The sequence below is a fragment of the Sander vitreus genome, chromosome 21 (assembly GCF_031162955.1).
Source record: "Sander vitreus isolate 19-12246 chromosome 21, sanVit1, whole genome shotgun sequence".
Lineage (NCBI taxonomy): Eukaryota > Metazoa > Chordata > Actinopteri > Perciformes > Percidae > Sander > Sander vitreus.
In genome coordinates, this window is record NC_135875.1 from 15,779,812 (window position 1) to 15,803,024 (window position 23,213).

The 23,213-nt window shown below is 41.0% G+C and overlaps 1 protein-coding gene across 1 annotated transcript in view; it reads right to left on the reverse strand.

Annotated features, from left to right (window-relative positions):
* Positions 1–20,161, reverse strand: part of LOC144536519 (SH3 and multiple ankyrin repeat domains protein 1-like) — a 33,377-nt gene extending 13,216 nt beyond the window's left edge. The window contains exons 1-15 of the mRNA XM_078279703.1: positions 19,640–20,161; positions 15,000–15,203; positions 12,636–12,707; positions 12,444–12,552; positions 12,091–12,242; positions 11,165–11,332; positions 10,833–10,874; positions 10,039–10,155; positions 9,853–9,930; positions 9,632–9,698; positions 9,195–9,370; positions 8,907–9,037; positions 7,791–7,930; positions 3,808–3,921; positions 3,123–3,201 (exon numbers count right to left, since the gene is read on the reverse strand). Coding sequence (XP_078135829.1) covers positions 3,123–3,201; positions 3,808–3,921; positions 7,791–7,930; positions 8,907–9,037; positions 9,195–9,370; positions 9,632–9,698; positions 9,853–9,930; positions 10,039–10,155; positions 10,833–10,874; positions 11,165–11,332; positions 12,091–12,242; positions 12,444–12,552; positions 12,636–12,707; positions 15,000–15,203; positions 19,640–20,137 — 2,147 coding nt within the window. The 5' untranslated portion in view covers positions 20,138–20,161. The remainder of the gene's footprint in view (positions 1–3,122; positions 3,202–3,807; positions 3,922–7,790; positions 7,931–8,906; positions 9,038–9,194; positions 9,371–9,631; positions 9,699–9,852; positions 9,931–10,038; positions 10,156–10,832; positions 10,875–11,164; positions 11,333–12,090; positions 12,243–12,443; positions 12,553–12,635; positions 12,708–14,999; positions 15,204–19,639) is intronic.
* Positions 20,162–23,213: the final 3,052 nt, after the last annotated feature.

Consider the following 23,213-nt stretch of genomic DNA (forward strand, 5'->3'; position numbering starts at 1 on the left):
TGGCCTCCAGGCCTGAAGATCCAGACTTCCAGACACCAAGTCGTAACTTTAGCACTGAACAGACGAACGCTAGTTTCCCCTACTGAGGTCCATCCCTTGTGTGTTCTCCATCAATGTTACTGTTTCGCCAACGCACAGCCGCCTTCCAGCCATCTGCTCCTCACACCTCATTCCTTTTTTCTCTCACCCTGTCCTCCACCATGCTTTCCCTCTCTGAGGATCAAAGTAGCAAGGAGTGGGTGGACGGATCCATTGGGCTCTTCATCCCTCCACTTCTACAATGGGGAAACATGGCCTGCGTTGGTCCTCCAGGTGGTTCTAAGTTGTGTTGCTGGCTTGCACTAACACACCTGATGTCCTTTACATATTTAAAGCTATTCAACTTATCTGTCATCACATTGACCACGAATGCCTGGCCAATTTGGGCCATTAAAAAAAAAGAAAAAAAAGTCCCTGGTTAATCCCTGTTGGCTAGTAGGACACACTCTCTCTGCAATGAAGCTGTAAGCCTTCTAGAGACTAGAGTTATTATGTACCCTCCTGAGTCATCCTCTTCTAGCCACAATTACTGAGAAAAAGGCAGCTTTTTAACCATTCACCTGCTGAACGTACATGGCTATGTGGGGACAATATCCACACACCACAAGTGAAGCACTTGACGGATGTCAGTGACACACACTGTGGATGGAGACGTTGTAGATACAGTACATATACACAAATATATGTACAGGAAAGATACTCCCACAGCAATCTAACACTATGACGTATACACTTAAAAAACCACAGATATTTCATTCAGTGTATATAATCACATGCATACATACATAAACAAAAATGCATGTACACACACACACACACACACACACACACAAACACACACACACACACACACACACACACACACACACAAATGACCGGTATCTCGATTAGAGCTCGAAAAGAACTGAAATATATGGGATGTGACAATAGCATTTTCAATGGAACAGGAATATATGGGAAGTCCTGGTGAATGGAAAATATCTGCTTAAAGAAATCATGACTCAAAGAGAATGAAATACACCCACACTGTCTGACTGAAATGCATCAATATGTGCTCCCTTTCATGCACACACGCACACAGCGTTCAAAGACACACAGGAGGAAAACACAGAAATAAACATGCTGCAGAGTCTCCGTAGCCACTTCTCATATTCACATGCATAGGAAAAATACAAAAGACATACGCACATATACACACGCACAGTCAGAGACACACACACACACACGCACAGAATACATAGCTTATTAGTCTGTCTTTGAAAAGGCACGGCCTTTCAATAGCATCATCTACCTCTCCCCTCTCTCCATTGTCCTCTCCTCACATCCATAGCCAGCCAATGAATGAGGAAACAGCCGCTACCTGTAAATGAACCACACGCTCCTGTTTCTGGGGCCCAGTGACGGCCACGAAGAAGAGAGGGAGAGAGAGATTTCTCTCTCTCCGCATCCCCCCATTGCCATGTCCCCCCCTCCTCTCTCGCGCACGCTCTCGCCTCCACCACCACTTCCTCCTCCTCCCTCCTCCCGGTCTTCCAGCGAGAGCTCAGCCAGAGAGAGCCGCGAGAGTGGAGGAGAGAGAAAGGTGGGGTGCACCCCACATACTTCGGACAAGAGAAAGACAATGTGAAGGAAAGAAGAGAGAGAATACCAGCGATTATCACAACAGGGAGAGAGTGCATGCCGTGTGTGTCTGCTGGTACATGACAGGAAGAGGGTTTGGTTGCAAAATAGGGGAGATGGAGAGCTGAACTTGCAGTGTGAGGATGCGGGGGATGGGTATAAATGTAAGGCGACAAAGGGAGAGACAGTGCATTTGCACATCCACTGATTGGTGTATCACAGATATACTAACAGCTGATTCTCTCCCTGGATTTACACACACACACACACACACACACACACACACACACACACACACACACACACACACACACACACACACGCAGGCAAACTTTACTCTCGCTTCCTCTTCTCTTCTAGAGCACAGCTGTCATCATCACACAGGCTAACAAACACTCTTCCTCTCTCTATCTCTCTCTGAAATAGTAATTGACATTCTCCCAATTGCCTAGCTGCACTGAGGGAACATGCTCCGGATCACCTTGCTCTTAATTGAGCACCACTTCACCACGGTGCTGCAATTACTCTTAACCAGCTTAACACAGGTAATATAACCCCAGTCGCTGCTATATCCATTTAGAACACAACCGCAGCTGCATTAAAGTGTATGCCTTTTTCGAATGACAGTGAGAGTGGCTCAGCACAAGGGTAATGTCAGCTCCAATGTGTAAGAGGCTGTGAAACCCTGGGGTGGCGACTGGTAAGTCCTTCTCACTAGCCCAGGGACCTAACCAACGCTTGGTGTCTCAGCCTTCTCATGACTCATCAGCAGGATGATGAATAAACACGCAGAAGACACACACACTAACTCTCAAACAAACATGCATAGCTTTATAATACACAGCCGCAGCTGCCCTAGGCTGAGCCGCCTCAGCCAGATGCCATGGAGGAGGAGAAGTACCCCCCCACCCACCCAGGGGCAGCCAAAAGGGGCAGAGCCGAAAATGACATGGCTGCTCTTTGTGCGTTCAGCATTGACGTGTTCGCGCAGCAATAAAATAGAGAACGAGCGCTGTTCAGGATCAGCAGAAAACAGACACACGGGAAGACATGAAAGCACAATAGGTGAAAAAAGTGAGCATGCACACACACACGAACCTCCTGTTACCGGCAAAACAAGAGTGTGTCAATTATTTCAATCACTATGACTGGTCTCACAGTCTTTACATTAATTAACCAGAGAGCAGACAGTTCAGTTGCTGCCCACACTCATGTGATCCACAATCCACAGCTAGAACTATATCAGCGGCTGTAGCCAATCAGGTTTATTATTTTATTGGTCCATCTATTCTCTAAACTGGTATCCTGTTCAGGGTTGCGAGTAAAGTTGAGGATAGCTTGATACATTCCAGGGAAGACAAACACAATCACCCTCACGTTTACACTTTTGCAGCAGTTTAAACTTTCCCACCTTCGTTATCAACCGATCACAGATTGTTAAAGGTCAAAGCAACTTTTCTTACCTGGGGCCGTCAGTGCCATCGTAGGCTCCGACAGTGACGTTACGGAAAAGCTTCCTTTTGGCTTTCTCACTGCGCGTCTCTGCAAGGCACGTGCAGGAAAAACACATGCTGAATTTAAACCTTCAGCTTCTGTCATAACACCTCTGTCTTTTTGTGAAAGTGTTGTGTCTTTGGCGAAACGCACAAACGAATCAAATATATTTATTTTTGTGTCGTCTACGTGGCATATGGTTTGCTTGCTGCGTGAACAGTGCAGTTGTGAAAATAGGAGAAAAGTAAGTGTCTGTGCTGTACATGTGCCACTTACTGTCTGCTGCAAAAGGGCCTGCTGGTTAACATGTGTGTGACTTGGATAATTCCAGCCTGAGGGAGTAGCCTATGTAACCCATTTTTCAGCATTACCTTTCTACAATCTATGTGCTATTTCTTATTATTGTAAGTGTCTTGTTAACTTTATGAGTTATCTCACAACTATCCATAACACATTTCTTTTAACTTATACATGAATGATAAAAAAAAAAATTGTTTCAATTGTTTTTATATAAAACGTAACCGTAGGTAAACTGCAAAATCCGTCTCTCAATAGATTACCGCAAAACCCAAAAGGTTACACATTTTGCTGTGGACAGAATCATTTCTTTTATTATTCCATAGTGAGATGAAGTCCTAACTAGTTTTGTCTTACCTGGTCGATTGTCTTTGCTCAGAGCCGCCACCTCTTCCACACAGTCTGAAGGAAACCAGCCAGTGCGACCTTTCGCGGTTCCCTCCCAGTATCCCCCCTCTCCTACACTTAACACTGAGACAGATAGAAAGACAGATACATGAATAGCATAGATACGTGGATATCATGTGATTTGGGTAGTAGTACTGTCACAAACTCTATCTTTACCTCAACCTTCCTTGTTTACCTTAATAGTCCTGGGTAAGATTTGTATGCACTTCATTTAGTTATTTCATAACTGTTATAGACTAATATGACTCCCATTGAACAACGTGGGATGTGTGCCAAAATCTCTACCTGGGACTAAAGAAACCTGAAAATGACCACAACAGGTGACTACTATCACACTACAGGTGAATGGGACGTTTGTTTTCCCCCTTTATAGATATCCTCATACATTTCTACCAGTTTAATCTCTATATTAAGAGAAATACTTTTTGTATTACACTTTGTCTTAAAAATAAAATTAAAGATGCAAATTAGGCAATATCTCATTAAATATGCGTACATATAAACTCTTGAAGCTACAGATTTTCTGAGGTGATCACAATGTTTACAATGACCATGTAGTGTAGGCTAAGTGTAAGAAGTTTGATAATTTTAATTGTGTTTCTGTAGATGTACAGTGTGGATGTCGAGTGTGTGTGGGGGGGGGGAATGTCCTGTTTTGTGCTGTATTGAATGGAAAATTATAAATACAATTGTATACAAACAAGGGACTTTTTTAAAAGAAAGAAAACAAGCATTTGATTAATATACAGACATTTTATATCCAACCTTGCTATTATCATTGGAACGTTAACTTAAAGTGAAAAATACAAAACAACAGGTTTATTCCCTGTGTTGCAAGGTAAAACTTTCACAACAGAGTCCAGGTATGGGGATGATGATGAGAGCTCATTCAGTGATAGAATTTTTATAACTATTGCCTCCCCTGCATTTGCAGTACTTGCAACAACGGATACCAGCTACCCAACAGGGACACCCATTCTTGTGTGCACACTTGCCACACGAGCAGGGATCTGGCAAATCTTCAGGTTCTGAGATTACAATCTCAGGGACTAATAAACTGCCCTTTCTTACAAAACCATAAGCATCTGCATTTAAGATCGAGGTGGCGTCTGTAAATGGTGCTTGGACCCAAAGCTGTTGTTGATAATAGGCTCTTCGCAGGTCGTCAAATGTCTCCATGTCCGTTGATGGTTTGAGACATTTGACCAAGAATGTTTCCGCCATTAGCTGTGGATAGTTGAAATTGAGAATCAGAGAAGAGTTGTCAGGTTTGCGCACAGTGTTCAGAGCTGCAAGTTTGGTTGATATTTTGCTGGTTGTATCGCACCCAGTCAGCGCATGTAGTGCTGGGAGACACTGTGTGAGCTCATCTCCCAGCGCTATGCAGATATCATGAAGTGGTAATATTGATCTTTTCCCTCCTGAGTTGCGGATGAGCCAGAGCTCTTGAAGGCCAAGATTTCTCCAATTGACTGTTATGTGGTATAATAGGCACTCAAAGACATCTGTGTCACCTGATGACAGTGTCAGTGATGTAGATCCTGTACGGTGACTTCAAATGTCCTGCACATGGAACATCATCCTGTCATCAGCTTCCTCGTGTGTGCAGTTGAGATGTACTCTTGATGACATTTTCCCCATTTTGCAAACCAACAAAACAAAAACACTAGCAGCTAGCTAGCTAACAAACAAACTGTAGTTAGCTAGCTACAATACACACCAAATTAAATATACAACTGATACAAATTCATTACAATTATTTAAATACACAAAATTACAACTCATATGATAATGACACGTAATAAGTGTACACGCCAACACAAAGAATAAAGATTTCCTTACTTTTCTTGATCTCACAAGTCATCTTGCTTGACAGCCATGTGCTCTGCTATGACCTCAGGTCACTATGGCTGCCAAGTAAACTTTTGTTGAAAAAAAAAGTTGGAGGTGATGACAGCAATATTTAGAACAGGTAGGAAATGTAAGCTTTTAAAGTTTAGGTTAATAAATAACTGGCAATTCCTATATGTTGCTAGTTGTATGTAATAGGTTGACTGTTTTTTAGCCATTTTCTTTACATCAAATCAGAATGCTTACAATCTTCTATGACCTTATAATCATGGTCATTGTGAACATTGTGATCACCTCAGAAAATCTGTAGCTTCAAGGGTTTATAGGTACGCATATTTAATGAGATATTGCCTCATTTGCATATTTTATTTTATTGTCAGCGTTAACGCATTAATCGCGTTGCGATTAAGGGCCGACGTGATGCAATTCATTTTTTTATTGCATTAATCGCATGTCGGCATTTATTAATTTATTTTACACTTCACTCGGCTTTGCGTCATGTCTAACAGGCTACTATTTTGACCCTTTGCAGCACCGTTACTTATCATCAAGCTGCCACTTCCTCGTAACACACCCTGCTGCTGTAGGCTGCAGGCATGATGGAGAAAGACAGCAGCAACACAGTTCTGAATGGCACTTTTTATTTTCCAAAACTCCCGGACGGCTCTAAGACAAGTGGAAAGCCATATGCACATTGTGTAAAGCCGAATTAAAATATCACCGAAGCACGTCAAGTTTGAGCTACCACCTACAGAGCTAAGCATAGTAGTACAGTTAACGTGATGCTACTCGCTAGCATGCTACCCACTAGGGCAAAGCACTATTTTGGAGAGTGCTACTTGCCGACCTGTGGATGAAACCAAATCCCAAAAAATTACTACAGCTCTTGCGAAACGGGTGGCAACTAACTGCAGACCTGTCAGCATCGTAGAGGACTCGGATCTTAAAGACGTACTACGGTTGGCATGTTCTGACCTGTCTCGTTGCCGTCGAGGGGGACAGTAGTTTTCACGGATACACAGCCTGTACGACACGGAGAAAGCAGCCCAACTGGAACAGCTGCAAAGTGATGCAAACGCTGTCTCATTAACCGGTGATCACTGGACGTCAGTGAGTAATCAACATTATTTAGGAGTTACTAAACACTATATTGACTCTAGTAAGGATAGGGATTTTTAGTTTTTTAGTTAGGTACTTGGAGGAATTGTGCAATAATGACAGATTCACACATTTTTCTTTTGTTTACAGTAAATAAATAATTACAAATCTTAAAATCAAATTCATAAAGTAACTTTCTTTGCATTCATTTGATTCCCAATCAAGATACACTGGTAAACATTGCTTTCAATTGTTAATATGTGCTTAAAAACTGTTCTGAAATGCAAAATAATAGAATTTTAATCATGTGATAAAATATGCGATTAATCGCGATTAACTATATAAATTCAGCGATTAATCGCGATATTGCACAGCCCTATTTTTTAGACAAAGTGTAATACAAAAAATATTTCTCTTAATATGAAGATTTATCTGGTAGAAATTTATGAGGATGTCTATAAAGAGAAGAAAAAGTCCCATTCACCTGTAGTGTGATAGTAGTCACTTGTTGTGGTCATTTTCAGGACTTTCGTCCCGGGTAGAGATTTTGGCACACATCCCACGTTGTTCAATGGGGTCAACAGTTGAGATATTCTCCGCTAAATGAAGTGCATACAAATCTTACCCAGGACCTACCTTTTTAATTATTACATTGTAAGATCCACTGAGAAATGCCAAAGAAAATGTACTGCGTTGTGATGACTGGATGTGTCTGCTGGTGCTTCTCATTTCTCTTGTTTACAATCCAGTTTTTCCTCATGTACATCTCCTCGCTGTTGATGTTTTAGGGGCAGTAGCTTAAATATTTTTCGGCATCAGATTGTATTGCAGCTGCACTGTGAAGTATCTCAACAATCCACAAAATCATCTGCAGTGGAGAATGTTTCGCTAATTATCTGTCAAACAATAACATGATTAAAATTATGTGTAGTGCACGTTTTCTCCTCATAAATCACCATTTGTAAGTTTTGGCTCCATCTCACCTTTAACTTTGTCGCCTTTGTTAAGTGAGAGCTCTCGGTCTCCACTAGCAGAATGGGCACGAGTGGCCACGTAAACCCGCCCTGGCACTGCGCTGTACATACGCTTCATCTGACCTCCCCCACTACCCGCTGAGGTTGCACTACAGAGGGAGACAGAGAGAGAGAGAAAGAGAGACTCTTACAAAACCAAGAGATAAGACTGTATCGCACATTGTGGAAAAACAAGTGAGACAAAGTGGGACAACATACAGCTGTCAGTAGTCAGTAGTTGAGTCATACTAATCAGTCACACCAACAGTAAGAATGTATGCTGCAATCTTGTATTGACTAAGTGCCTCACTTCTGTGCTCTAAAGTGCATACTCTTTTGGCAGTTAGTATACAAGAAATTAATGTAGGGTAGAAATTAATGCAATTTACTATATAAGGAATTAGTGTTTTAAATTTGAAAATGTCTGTGGATTTCTTTTATGTTTTTAATGTATTTTTTACACACACTAGAACTAGAAGAACTGGAAGCGACGGCAATGTCGGTCAGTCTGTCTCAACAACTTTTGAATGGATCAGGACAACAATTGGTACATACATAGTTCCTAAATGATGAATGACTTTGGTGATCTGGCGTACCTAGCGACCTCATCTTGTAAAAATCTTCCTTTTCATTTGTGCAATACTTTGGTTTATACCTGCTAAACTAATTTCCTTCCTATCAGCCTCAGCTGTACTTTATGTTTAGTCATAATTAGCTAATGTTAGCATGCTAACACGCTAAACTAAGATGGTGAACATTGTAAACAACAGCATGTTAACATTTGTCATTGTAAGCACCATTGTACAGCCTCACAGAGCATGGCTGTAGACTGTAAACTAGTCTTTTTCAGGCCTTGACTAGCAGAACAACAAAATGTCCATCAAGACCACAATTAAAATAGTTGACATTCTTGCAGTTAAAAACAGTACACATAATGCTTCTGAGACACAAATAGTAATTTTCCTGCATAAAGCTGATGGTAACTGGAGATTGAATGACACCTGTTAGTAGATGGCCTTAAAGGACCTGTTCAGAATAAGAACCCAGCACTCTCCCTCTCTTCATGTCCCTCCACAGGCTCCTTACCCCTGTCTGCCTCTTGGCTGCCGTTGCCTCTCCTCTGTGTCACTTTGGCCTCCTCTCCCTCTGGATGGGGAGCGGGTACGAGTTCTGGGGCTACTGGAGCTTCTCATGCCGATGGAGGCCCTGCGCTGGCCCTGCAGAAACACACCAAGTCCCATAAAGACAGATCGTCAAAGCTGATCCTGTAACTTACTAGGAGTCAAAGACTGAGAAAGAAATGTAACATCAGCAAAGCATATCTAATATCACAAAGAGCCAGCAGATGAGCATCCACCTAATGGTCCTCAGTACCTGTCCCGGGTTGGGATTGGTTGCAGCCTTGATGGGTAGGGCCAGAGGGTCAGTCTGGGTCATGGAGTTATCGCTGTTAGCGCGCAGTAGGGGGTGGGAATGAAGTGAGGGGAGAGGCAGAGTGTGGGCGCTCTCTTTTCGCTTGGGTACATACTTTGGCGATTCCAAAAAGGGCACTGAAGATGGGGGTGTGAGGTTTACGGGTGAGTGATCACAGGTGAAGTGTAAGAAGGAGTAAGACGTGACGAAGGGCAGTGGGGTTTGATGTGACAGGATGAAATGGAGGGAGAAATTCAGTAGATTGTTAGGGGGGAACAAGGGAGATTGTCAGGGCAAATACATGATAGATTCAGGAAAGTACAAAAAAGCAGGTGTTGGGAACTGATTGTAATACTCGATAGCCTCCTCAGGAGAGACAGTTTTGTACAAAAGCTTACCTACGTCAGAATCTTTGTGGTTTTTGATGATTTCCCCGAGTTCAAAGTGACCAGACATTATAGCTAGCTGCAAATACAAAAAAACATTTAATTATTCCAGTTATTGCTTTTTCTTCTTTTATTGTGTTGTCTCCTTTTTTCTCTTTTAGTTTTGGACAAAACTGTTGGTCAAAGGTACTCTCCAAATGCAATTTCACTTCGCAAACATGATTAAAAATTACCTGAAAAGGGGTCTGACCATGCTTGTTCTTTGCCTCCCTGTTTGCTCCCCTGTACAGAAGAACGCGGATACAGCTTTCCTGATCATTCAGAGAGGGAAAGTGATGAGTTAATACCTTTAAAAAAAACCAGCAGTAGTAATTATGGTAATAATGATTTCATATAAGGGAATCTGTTACCATACTTGCCTTGTTGTACAGGGCAGAAATGTGAAGTGCAGTATTCCCTGAGGCATTTTGAGAAGAGGTGTCTGCCCCATAAAACAGCAGATGCTCCAAATGCTGGGCAAAGCCATTCTGGCAAGCCTTTCAGTGTCAAGAGTGTGATAGAAATATGCACAAATTGTCAGATTTGGAAAGTATAGAAAGAGACAGAAGTGGGTGAGTTCATACAAGACTGTTTCAGTGCAATAAAATTAGGCAAAAAATAAAGAAAAAGATATTGCAATAGAGATACAAAGAGAAAGATGATAGGTGATAATATGTCTTGCATTTACATTTAGATCCATAATTACTCTTATAGAAAAACAGGTCAGAGGCAATTACATTGCACCACGGTGAAACGAAAGGAATAAAAAATCATTAAAACAACAGAAATGAGCCTTCTGCAGCCGGAGATGTGTCCTGATATTTTTCTGCAGGGACTAAAATATCACAAGATACGTACAAAGTAAAAGAAAACACAGAGCACGGCAAAACCAAAATAAAATACCATGACAACCGGCTTGCAGCACAAACGCAAATTTACCAGAATGTCACAGAGACAGATAATGTAGGCAATGCACCCATATATACAGTAAGAAAGAGATAGTACCAATGCTCTTTCTGAACTGGACTCAGCTTGAGATGACCCACATTTGAACAGGTTAGGAAAACTATGTCACTTGATTCAGTTTATCTGCATTTTATATCACATCACGATTCTCAGTGCCTTTGCCTCTGAAAGTCTGATGGGGAAGATGAGATGGTAGGAAGAAGGGTACCTTATGTATTTCTTCCATTCCAAACTCCTCTTCATCCCTGTGCTATGGAAAGAGAGAAGGTGGGGAAGAAGGAGAGAGAATGGAGAGACGAGTGAGGAAGGCTGAGAGGAGAGGGGTGTGAGAAAATGCTGAAAGAGGCTGAGGGCGATGGTACATGACATCAAACACACAGATCAGACATGGACATGTTGGTGCATTGCTTAAGTTTACACGAAGAGAGACAAAGACCAGAGATGCTTAACATATAAATAAAGAAGGAAATTATGAAACCACATGGTAATCAATGGATGGACAGATAGATAGATTTATAACATTAAACTGTCCAGTGGTACCTGATGGGACTCGTCCCAGCCGTTCTCGTCCCTCGTCCCCAGCCTGGCCCTGTAATACAGCAAGGTCTCGCAGCAGGAGGTGTCGCCCCCTGTCAGTACAGTGTGGTACAGCGGGGTCAGGCCACAGCGGTCTTTGTAGTTTGGAGATGCTCCGAGGGACAAGAGAGCCTTGCAAGGAGAGACAAAAGAAAAGAAAAAGAAAGAAAGAAAAGAGAAAGAGCAAAGAAAAAAGAATTGGGTCTATAGCTGGGCCCTTATTTTATTTATGATGCTGCTGGTGATCAATACAATCGCAACATTTTCATGCCTAAGTCAATTATATATATATAAATTACTACATTTTCTATCATATACCTCAGCATCATTCTCTATATAATAACCATATAGAGTGATTATTTACCATCTGATATCTCATATACTACCAGATAGTGTGATACTGCATGTTGAAGCTGCAGCAGGGATATTCAAATTAATTCATTTCCTGGCAAAGAAACACGTTTACAAAGGTGGGTCATGTTTAACAGTTGTCACCTGTAAAAGTGGCTTTAACATGGTGTTTGAAAGCAACATGAGGCAGCTACCAGAGCTGCAAAAAGGCAAACTTGTCTGTTCCCAATTGCAAATGCATTGTTTAAAGGAAACAGCAGTCACAACTTTAAACTAACCAATAGTGTTATGCCTACAGTATTTAGGGAACTGTCAAATACTTCAAATCATCTTACAATCTAATGCCCTCCCACATTTGATGCAGCATTTGCAATCTAGTATTCACTGCAACATTAAAGACTTTTTATATAAGATGTTTATGTGACTTTGCCTAAACCCTATAAATTTGTATAATAATCATTCGATTTATTTTGTCCACTTCGCCTGTCCTACTTGAGTGTGCTTGCAATATGTATGTGACTTTAATTCAAAGTCCTTACCAGCAGCCCAGCGTGATTGTGAGCCCTAACAGCTTTGTGCACCGGTGTGAAGCCATCTCTGCTCCTAAAGTCCAAATGAGCGCCGCCCTGAACCAGCAACCTGATGCCTTCCACCTGCAGGCCTGACTGCATGGCCACAGAGAGCGGGGTCTCTGACCCACAGAAGAGGGAACGGGTCAGGAAGGATGGCATGTAGAAATGTGTAAGTGAAATTCCACCTTCTCTTACTTACTATTCTTATAGTATTTCATATCACTTATAAAATCATTTATTTGAAATCAAAGAATGAATCTAGTCAAGAAATGTGAGTTCCACTGTGTGAGTCAGCACACACAGGGTCGTGGCAAACTCACCTCCATTGTCAGGATCATGAAAATTTGGATCAAGACCTTTATCGAGGACTTTTGCCATTTTCTCTATCGCTCCAGTCTGAATGTAATCCAGGAACTTCTTCAGACTGGCCTGAGAGGGGAAGAAGAGGAAAGAATGTCTGAGTGGAAATGATGTGCACCAGCAATATTCAATAGACACACGAGAAGAAATACCTTTGTGCTGAGTTTGGAGAGCGCCTTTTCATCCAGATTCGTCTGTTTATAAACTCTGGTTTTGTACCTAAACTGAGAACCAGAAAAAGATATGTGTGAAATATATGATTCATCAGTTTATCAGTGATAGTGTACATAATAGAAATAACAAAAAGAGTATTATTTTTTGCTGTAAATCTGTCCTTCAGATGGTGTTTTACAATTTGAAAGTTTTTTTTAAAGCAGAGAAGCAAAGCTGGAAATCAAAATTTAATTAAAATAGATTTTTTGTTCTGGATTTATTGAATGATAGATGGCCTGTGCTTTTTGAGCAAATACTTGAATGTAGTTAATTTCAGCAATGCAGCTTTAAAACACCATTGCTTTTGTTAACTACAGTTAAACTCTCTCACTGTTCCCAGAAATTCACTCTCCCACTCAAAGTCGTTGGAACAGCTCCATGAGTTATTTCTTTAAAATATGAAGTCAGATTTGGTTGTCTGTTTCTTGGCAAAAGCTTATATAATCATATGTGAAGCTGCACTGAAAATGCCTGAAAATGTCAATACTAAAAAAAGATAATTGCTCAATAAAGAGACTTAATGTTGATTATTTATACTAATGGTCATAAAATCAATTTTACAGACCTGATATATAGGTATCTTGGGCAATTTTCTTTTAACCACAGCAAAAAACTACATGAGCCACTGGCTGAGATTGTTATTCTAAGTGGCAGTGTGTCATTATGGAAAGGTTCCCTACAGAGATAGTCTATATAACGCTATATACATCATAGGATCTACCATAAATCCAAATATAATGTACTCACTAATAATACGTCTATTTTAACACCTATACTATGGTTTAATGGAGGTAATTTATATGTGGTGCTCTAAATGTTTCAGAGCCGTCTCTATTCTGCCATTAATAAAAATGAGGTAGTGAAATTAAAAACATTGTTCTAGAGAATCAGTCTTCAAAAACCCCATAGAATCATAAACACAACATCCATCAAAAAGTGAATGTGCTGTGTTTAGATGGGTTTGCCATCCACTTTCTCTGAATGGGAGACCACGTCAACGAAAAACACCTGACCAGATGTGCTTTCTTCACATCAGTACCATACTGTGATCGCAAACTATCTGGCAGCTCAACTGAACCACATACTGCACCTCAGGCAGCCAGAATACCGCTGCATATTTCATGCATCAGAGGTGTATTTGGCCAGGATAAAAAGCAGCAATCTGGCCTAATACTGACGATTAAAATAAATACAATGTACGTATTAGTAAGTAGTGGTACACAGTTAAAACTAACAGAAACTACTCTGTACTCGTGAATACTGGTCCAATTCAAGCACTGAAGTGATTCAAAATGGCATTACTCATGTTATAAATACATACACTCATGGAGCTGCGAGATACATTCTGCTGTGGCGCAGAATTTAGTTACAAGGCCTCATCAGGAATGTAAACACTCTGGTTTGAAGCCAAATCCTGAGTGTGGGATACTCTGTCAGCCCCACCCAGCTCATCAACATTTACAGCAGCTGGACCACCAGAGGGCACTGTGAGATAATTGTATCACAGCATGACAACTTCGTATTGATGTCATCTCACAGCCCACCTCCTCAAAAGTGGAGAAATGTAATATAATTTGTAGGTTACATAAAACACAGAACTAAATTAAATCCATGGGTTGGATATTATTTTTGTCAAGATTCATTCATTTACTGTGTTGAACAAGGGAATTCTAATAATAAAAGTGAACTTTTGAGTTATTTGTCTGCAATTGTAGAACATTCCTATGGTTTTTACTTAGTTATGAGCAATAACGTTTTCAAACTATGATGCAGTGCAATAGTTAATGTCATCAAACTACAGAAGCGGAAAAAGAGGAAAGGTGCACACAAAAAGATTTTTTTCCCTGTATGCAATTTGGTGCTGACAACAATGCTGTATTTTGTGTCCAGTAATAAAGAGTGCACTTAGTCAGGGCAGTAGTCATGTCCTCTGTATCTTTTGTGGGAATTTGGGGGGTTGTAGCAACACTTTTTGGATATTTTATGATGATTCTGATTCTAAGTATTTCTTTAGACTTAGTATACTTGAATTTGACAACCTTTAGCTTTAGGCCAACAAATACATGCATCGAGTCTCTGAAACAGCATTTAGATTTTCATTTTGGGAAATAAAATTGATAGGCAATGTAACTGAAAAGTTAACTGTAAAAGTTAAGACTCTTCATCTTTAGCATCTAGTCAGAATCTTCCCAGGGGTGTTGGTGCTACGTGGATACTTGGACTCATGACTACAGTAAATCTAAAATCCTGGCTATGGCCCCTGCACTGAGTCATTTTTTTAAAATGTCCACCTCTGACCATACCTCCAGGTAAGGCACCCCTTTCTCAAAGGTCTGCGAGTAGTCTCGCAGGGCCCTTTCCTCCTCCAGGAACTTGGCGTCCCGTCCATCTCCAGCCGGCTGGAAGAGGCCGTAGTTGTAGGTGTCCCACAATGACTCGCTGAGGGAGCAGATGATTTGCTGCTTAGCACTCCACACCGTGCAGTCCGGGTCAAACTGGAGACACCTCTGACAGACACATGACAGCAGGAAGCTAATGTTTCTCTCATCTACACACCTGCTCTGGAGGCTGAAATAATAATGGTTAATAATAACAGTTTTTAAAGGGCAAAATGCCACGTATCAAAATGAAAGGGTCAGTTCACCCCAAAAAGTCAAAATAGAGATGACAATGTTTTTTACTAACCATGGTAATAGTTACACACGATCAAGCATCAGCAGGCTAACCAAGTAGCTAATCGGCTAATGGCTAACTAGTTCACATGTTCATATATCAGGAATATTAAACTAATCACATATGGTAATATAACAGAGGCCATTCTGCATAATGAGTTAAAGGATGACTTCTACTTTTGATACTTTTTGTATATTTTGCTGATAATACTTCTGTACTTTATCTTCAGTGAAGCTTTAAAAGCAGGACTTTTGCTTGTAATAGAGTATTTTTTATATTGTGGTATTTCTACTTTTACTTAAGTCAAGAGTTTGAATACTACTAAGCAGGGCCGTCATGTGTCTTGCTCGAGCCCAGGAGTTCGTGTTTGGCCCCCCCAGCAGATTATTTAGACCCAGGGCCCGGGACAGCAGACCCCCTTCTACCACCTCAGAAACATCAGAAACATCTCAAGACTCCTGCCTTCACTCACACATTCAGTAACTGAGACACTCATCCATGCTTTCATCACCTCCCGTCTGGACTATTGCAATGGTGTCCTGTCTGGACTGCCCACCAAGGCCCTTAGCAGACTCCAGTATGTCTAGAACTCTGCTGCCAGGATTCTAACCCACACTAAGCCCTGGCAGAACATCACTTCCATCCTCGGACTTTGGACTTTCACCACAATACCTCACAGATCTCCTCCACCCCTACACTCAGTCACGTTCCCTGCGGTCCTCTGACAAGGACCTGCTGGACACCCCCCGCACCAGGTTGCGGACTTTTGGGGACAGGGTTTTCTCTGCCAATGCTCCCACACTCTGGAACAGTCTACCACTCCATGTCTGCTCTGCCCCATCCCTGTCCATGTTCAAAAAGCACCTCAAAACATTTCTTTTCACTAAGTCCTTTGACCCCTTACCCCCTATTTGTTAAGCGACCTTGGGTACCATGAAAGGCGCTATATAAGTCCAAGTTATTATTATTATTATTATTATTAGTGTTCCCCCCCGGTTGGTGACTCTGCTTTTAAGTGCTAGGCTTCATAATAGAAGCTATAATCGTTCTTAGTCTATCACTATTTCTCAGATTTTAGTCTACTTGTGTTTTTTTTTCTCAAAAATTAAACAGCTCTTAGTCTGAGAGTCAATATCCCTAAAACTAATTTAATAGTTGTGTGTGTGTGTGTGTGTGTGTGTGTGTGTGTGTGTGTGTGTGTGTAAACCTGAGTGCAGTGGTGTAATGTTACTAAGTAGATTTACTCAAGTACTGTACTTAAGTACAAAGTTGAGGTACTTTTACTTCCTTGAATCTTTTCTTTTCATGCCACTTTCTACTAGAAATATTGTACCTTTTACTCCACTACATTAATCTGACAGCTTTAGTTACTAATTACTTTACAAATTAAGACGTTTGCACACAAAACACATGTAGTTTAAAAATACAATGTTTAATTATCAATTAAACTACCCAACAATATACAGGCCTACAAGTACAGCTGAATCAAACACAGAACTGTTTTGATCGTTTCCAGTTTCTAAAATGTGAGGATTTTTCTGCATTGAGTACTTTTATTTTTAATACTTTAAGTACATTTTCCTGATGATACTTACAAACGTTTACTTAACTATTTTTACTTGTAACAAAGTATTTTTGACAGTGTAGTATTAGTACTTTTACTTAAGTAAAGGATCTGAATACTTCTTCCACCACTGCCTGAGCGTGTACACAATTATAGTAATACACACAATTTAGCTATATGTATTCAGTTTTGTTAAATAGCTGGGCAATGGCATTTTATTACTATGGATTAATAATGTAGCATTAACATCAGTTGGTGAATGATGAATGCATGAGAATGTGGTGTGTGCAGAATATGAATGCATTACTTTTAAATAATTAATCATCTGCCACATTCGTGGAAATAAGATGACTTATGCTGTCCTTACGGTCTCTGCTATCAGGATTTTCGGGTCTATTTATGTTCACATCACTTTTTCTTTTTACCCCTAATGAAGAAGTAAATATTCTATACCGGAATAAATATTTCCCTTTCGTGTTTTTCTTCTTTGATCTCTGCATGCATAATGTCAAATTCGCGCCACAATCCAGAAGAGAAAGAACAAACAAAACCTTGAAGAGAAAAGCTCCCTCGCCTCTTACTATATGTCTGTGTGTGGTACACCAGAGGCTCACTGGCCTCAATGAAAAAATACCTTGGCTGTATCATGTGTATGTGGTATGCCTAACTAGATTTCACGCTGATTTGTGCACTGCCCACCCTCATATTATTACATTTTCTTGCATTTACACAGGAAGACTATCTTTTCTGTCCTTTTCTTATTAAAGTCTGGAGCCAGAGGAAAGAGCTGACTGCGGGTAGGGCTTTAACAACAGGCCTGGGAGGTCTGAATGAGATGTATGCATCAATGCTATTGTTCCAATTCAGAGAACTGTAAGTAAAATTGCACAGCTCAGCATACTTTCATGTCCATTTCCCCCCTCAAGCCCACACCCCCCGCTAGGTTGCACTATTTAATAGTGTTGCCAACTCTATTGGCATGGCAACCAGTTCATTAGTGAAGGCAGGCACACGTTGCCGTAGCAATGTCTTGGTGGTCCCTGGGAGGTAGACCACATGATGAGGATGTGCGTGCTGTGTGCTGCATATACATTTTCACAGTGTGTGTGTGTGTGTGTGTGTGTGTGTGTGTGTGTGTGTGTGTGTGTGTGTGTGTGTGTGTGTGTGTTAGAAAGAGACATTGAGTGGCTAATCATTGGGAGAGAAGTCTAATGTAATGTACACTGTATATTACAGTGAAACTTTTCCCCGTCGTTCCGTTTTATACAATCAAGGATTTTCTGGCAGTAGTTGTCCCCACTCAGGAGAGTTATTTGGACCTTCACCGTGCAGTATTATGGTTTTTGTAAATGCATATATCTTCCTTGTTGCTTATTCATTCATCATCTCTCTCTTCAGAGCATTTATTTTCCCCCTCACTCTCTTTACAAGCTTCTAATATTCTCTTCCTCTCTTCATCTCGCCTAATTCAGCTCAATATTATTTCAGCTGCAAGGTCTGTTTGTCAGTAGTTTGCAGAGCTGAATATGATGCCTGTGACTGATGGAGACCTAGGAGCAACACATATGCCTCCCGCATATCCCTTCTTTCCCAGAGTCTCTCACTTCCCCAGCTCTCCCCAAACTCATTAAAAACCTATTAGATAATTAGCAATTACTGTTATATTGAGGGCAGATTAGCTGACATGTAGAACAGTCAGCATGTTCAGGGAGTTGAAAATGGAGAAAGGAAGATTGTCCATTAATCATTCTCACCTGGATATGGCGTGTGTGGGCGGGCCAATTTTCACCTGTCGCTGCAGTACAGTGGAAAGCTGCTGTAAGTGTGAATTGATACCGATTTCAGTTTTGGAAACTAATTATGACCATACCTGACCCAAGGTAGATGCTTACATGGTGTTGACTGAATGTCTGCCCTGGCAGGTTCCTCAACACAAGTCAAGCTCTGTGTTTTTTCCTACCTCCTTTTGGGATTAATCCCCTGTATGACTGGTATAAAAATGCTTTGAAATGAGAGATGCGTTTATACATTTGTGCAAACTATTTGGCTGATGTAAAATAAAATGTACTGTATGTATCAAGCAGCCATGGGTTCTTCTCAGCAACTAATTTGAAACAGATGAAGATGAAAACACTGCAGTAAAATTATTGAATAAAAGTTTGGTTTTGTCTGTACTTGCACAAAGATGAAAATCGGTAAAGCTTACATAAGCCAAATGCATCATTGCCTTAACATTGTCAAGTAGCCTGAGCTATCCTTAATTTGTAGAGAAATTCAGTTTGTCGAATTGAAGTTATCTCTCTCTCTCTCTCTCTCTCTCTCTCTCTCTCTCTCTCTCTCTCTCTGAGGCAGTTATACCACAGAGAATTGGCTTGAACTACTTCCTCATTTGGAAAGACCTCCAGTCAGTGCCCTGTTTGCCAGGGAGTCTTTCTTTTACATATATAACTTTTAAATGTTAGATTTTGATTGAGCTACTTAATAGCTACTTGATAGCTTACTTATTTTTCACAAATTTTAGATATGAGGAACTGACCTGTGCTACATTAATTTTGTCTGCCTCGACTTTACTGAATCTTTGGATTCCAGGTTTTGTAGATTTATATCAGTGTCAGATTAAGGGTCAAGAAGAACCGTGTGTAGTTGTCTTTGTTTTATAAAATGTTTGCATAAACCATAGTGTTTTTTATGAGAACATGCACTTACTGTTTGTTTGATGTCAGGAATTCCAATACGGAACACCATCATGGTCAGGAAAGTGTCGTCCATGGGAGCCACTGTGGTCATGCTGCGCTCCATGAGAGCTCGTCTCTTCTGCAGCGCATTCAGGCCTGCGTGATGAGGCTGCTGATTGGCTCCGATGAGATGCTGCTGTTGCTTATTGGCTGGTTGATGATGTAGCAGGGCTTGATTGGACATGTATGCAATACCCCGGTTGACCAGGTTGCCCGGCCTCAGTGGTCGGTCTGCTCTCTGTCTACCGACCACAATGGCTGCTGGTTTCACCACCTCGCCACCTTTCCCTTCCCAGGATTGTCGTCCTCCCGTCATTTCCTTCTCCTCCAGACCCTCTAACCCTCCATTCTCCGTGTCACGTCCATCTTCCCCTTCTCTGTTTTCTCTTCTCTGCTCCTCTTCCTCCTCCTCATCCTCACCATCTTTGTCATCCTGACCGGGATAAAAGTGCTTGTTATTTCCCAGCATCCTTTGCTGTGCAGGGATCACTGCCGAGAGGGCTGAGTGACATAGCTGTCATGGAGACAAAACATGGCTATCCCATGAGACTGGCTTCATCCTTAGAAACATGCTGTGGGAAACAGGCAGAGAAGGGAGTAAACTTTGGTCATTTAACTCTGACCATTACATTAATACTGTAGAGTGAACTTAGCAAAAAATTAGAATGTATGTAAAAAGACACGTGCAATAATAGAAAAACTAGCCACCGGCAATGCTAATAAGTCCACATGTGTGAATGAGCACACAGCTGGTCCACATTTTCCATTTAGCCACTGGGAATGCAACAGGGAATAGCAGGCTGATGAAAGACAGGCTATATATAAACTCTATGAATTTGCATCACAGGTTCTTTGCAGGAGAGAATGACTTGGATATGAAATTTAGCTCCACATGAGGTCAAGATCATTGCTACCTAATGGAGCCGACCTATGTCTGAGGCACAACCCACGGCTATTAGCTAAATGTGAGCTCCATAAAGAAAAAATTCCACCCTCAGATACTTAGATATATGTACACTGTTATACATCATCAGTCATCGTGATGCTGGTGTGGTTTCTAAATGAGGTGTTGTGACTGACCTCTTGGCGTACTCACTGCCTTGACCATGTCGATATGGTTCAGCGAGGTAATACTTTTCCCACAATACTTTGTGACAACCTCCAGAAACATGGCTGAACTTGTTGCACAAAGTTCAATGCAGCTCTAACAGCTTAAATAACAACAACATGGCTGGTGGTATACTTTAAACCAAATAAAAGTTGGTTTATTTGACAAGGCGAGGTCATGGATTTGCAAAAAAGAAAAACATAGGGCTGGTGCATTGATCGTTGCAGTGTAGAAAGCCTACGTGTTAATACGTCACTTACGTTACAGAGCTTTTTTTGATACCCTCCAGCACACCCTCAGCTGGAGTAGGTGCAAACTGTTTGGTTACATACAGTATATGTAAATCATTTGGGGCTGTGTGTTTTTAGTTAACCTCTATTACTTCTAATACATAGGGTTTATTGCCTTTAGGAACTTTTAGGAGTTATATCTGCTACATACATCTCTGCATGCTGTTCTTCCACTACTTGTAAGCTTTAACCAGCCTGGACACCATTAAATGAACAGACCAGCGGGTTTGTTCCAAGGAGGAGGTTATTTGGATAACTTAACATTGGTCCACGTTCCAGATTTAAAGGGGTTTTACTCAGCAAAAGTATCCAGAAGTGTGCAGTTGTTGATATAATTCGAGAATATGCCAAAATGAATTTAATTTTAAGTGCAGGCCCCTTAATTAAAACTGGAGGATCATAACTATCGATGATTCAGATAGCTGAAGCATTTCCTGCTACAAAACTCAACTGACATTACATAAAAAAAATATCCTGATTGACATGATGTCAGGTATTCTGCATTTGGCCAGTTATCTGCAGGGAGAAGAAAGTACTATCAAACAATAAAACAGCTATTTTAAAACAGTGTCTTCGGGTGGATTATTTGCTTTAAGGTGGTTTCATTTCTTCAGTGTGTTTCAGATTTGGCATACTGGCGCCTCCATATGTTCTGTCCTGGTTTTTCTGTGGTGAAGTCTGGCTACAGGGGCTTTGCCATCATGCAGATCTGGACCGTTGCCAACAGCCGCCTTAATGATGGTGAATGACGCAGGGAATCTCCCAGTTTGGTGCTCTGAATATCATATGAGTTGGGAGTCTGAAATAGATGGGTATCAGGACAGATGGAACTCAATAAAATATCAGATGAAATTAGGACACAGATCTAAACTCATTCAATCAAGGATCACCAACATGCAGATAGTCAATCAGTTTTTAGTAAAATATGTAGAAAACATGGTGCCAATGTAGGTTAAAGGGGCCGTAAGTGATCTATGACTTTCAACTTATAAACCTCTATCGGTGACCAAGGGCATCGACAGGTGTCTGGCACAGCTTACAGTGGCCTGTAATTGACATAAATAATAATGTTGAAATGAAGAAGCTAGCCAATAGCCAGAGATCCAACAGAAACATTTGATGAAGAGGTCATAGCATACCCATATTCAAAATACTGAAGAGCACTGCTTTGTTTGTTTTTTAGCTTGAAAACAAAAAAGGTGCTGGTTTTCCAACGTTGACTCCACCTCTGATTGTTGCACAGTTTAAAATGTGTCTGCATGCCTTTGTAGTCCTTTGTGAGGACCAAAAAAACTCCAAGGGGATGCAGGTTGGCTGGTTGGTTGAGGTTAGAGTTTTTTCTAGTATTAAGTAAGGTTAGGCATTAGAGTTAGGCTCAGGATTTTGATTATTGCAATCTGTTCACAGTTCACAAAAAAAGAAGAAGTCTGAAAACATAAGCTTAACTTTGGGTTGCAGAAATATGTATTTTTTCTGCTTTCCTGTACCATTATTCATCTTGCGACCCCCCCTGACTTATCTTGTGACCCCTCGTATGGGTCCCTCAGGTTGAGAACCACTGGGTTGAATTAGGGTCAGGGTTTAGGGAAATGGAATCAATACATTTTTAGAACTTGTAAAAATATGAAGTGATAAAGAGAGATTGACTAAGAAATTGGTCAGTATGTACAAAACCTGGCCAATCCCTGCAGCTACCTATCATGGTTTGTTTCATGCAATGGAACAATCTAAATGGCAGTTACTGCATCTTCCAAGACAACCTTATTTTAAAAGCAATAATTACAAAGTCAGCAGTGTTTGGATGATTGACCGGATGTATGCAAAACAATCCAAGCCTGGTCTGTTAATGTCTCAATAGCCTAAAGGAAGTCTGCTAGTCGAGCATTTCTGGGCGAAAGAGCGATACCACAGAGGGAACAGGGCTGGCTGTGGTTGATTCCCCAAGATGCTCTGAGAGTGACAGGGTGGGCCACTTCAACACAAACACAGCGTCTGTCAGAGCAAGTGAACCAGTGAGGACAGAAAGAGAAAACTGGAGGAAAAATTATCTGACCGCTTACGATACATTAGGGGAACGTGATGTGATAAATGCATAAAGAAAGGTTTTGGAGAAAGTGTGTCGCTGGCAAACAAAGCGCTGGCAGTAC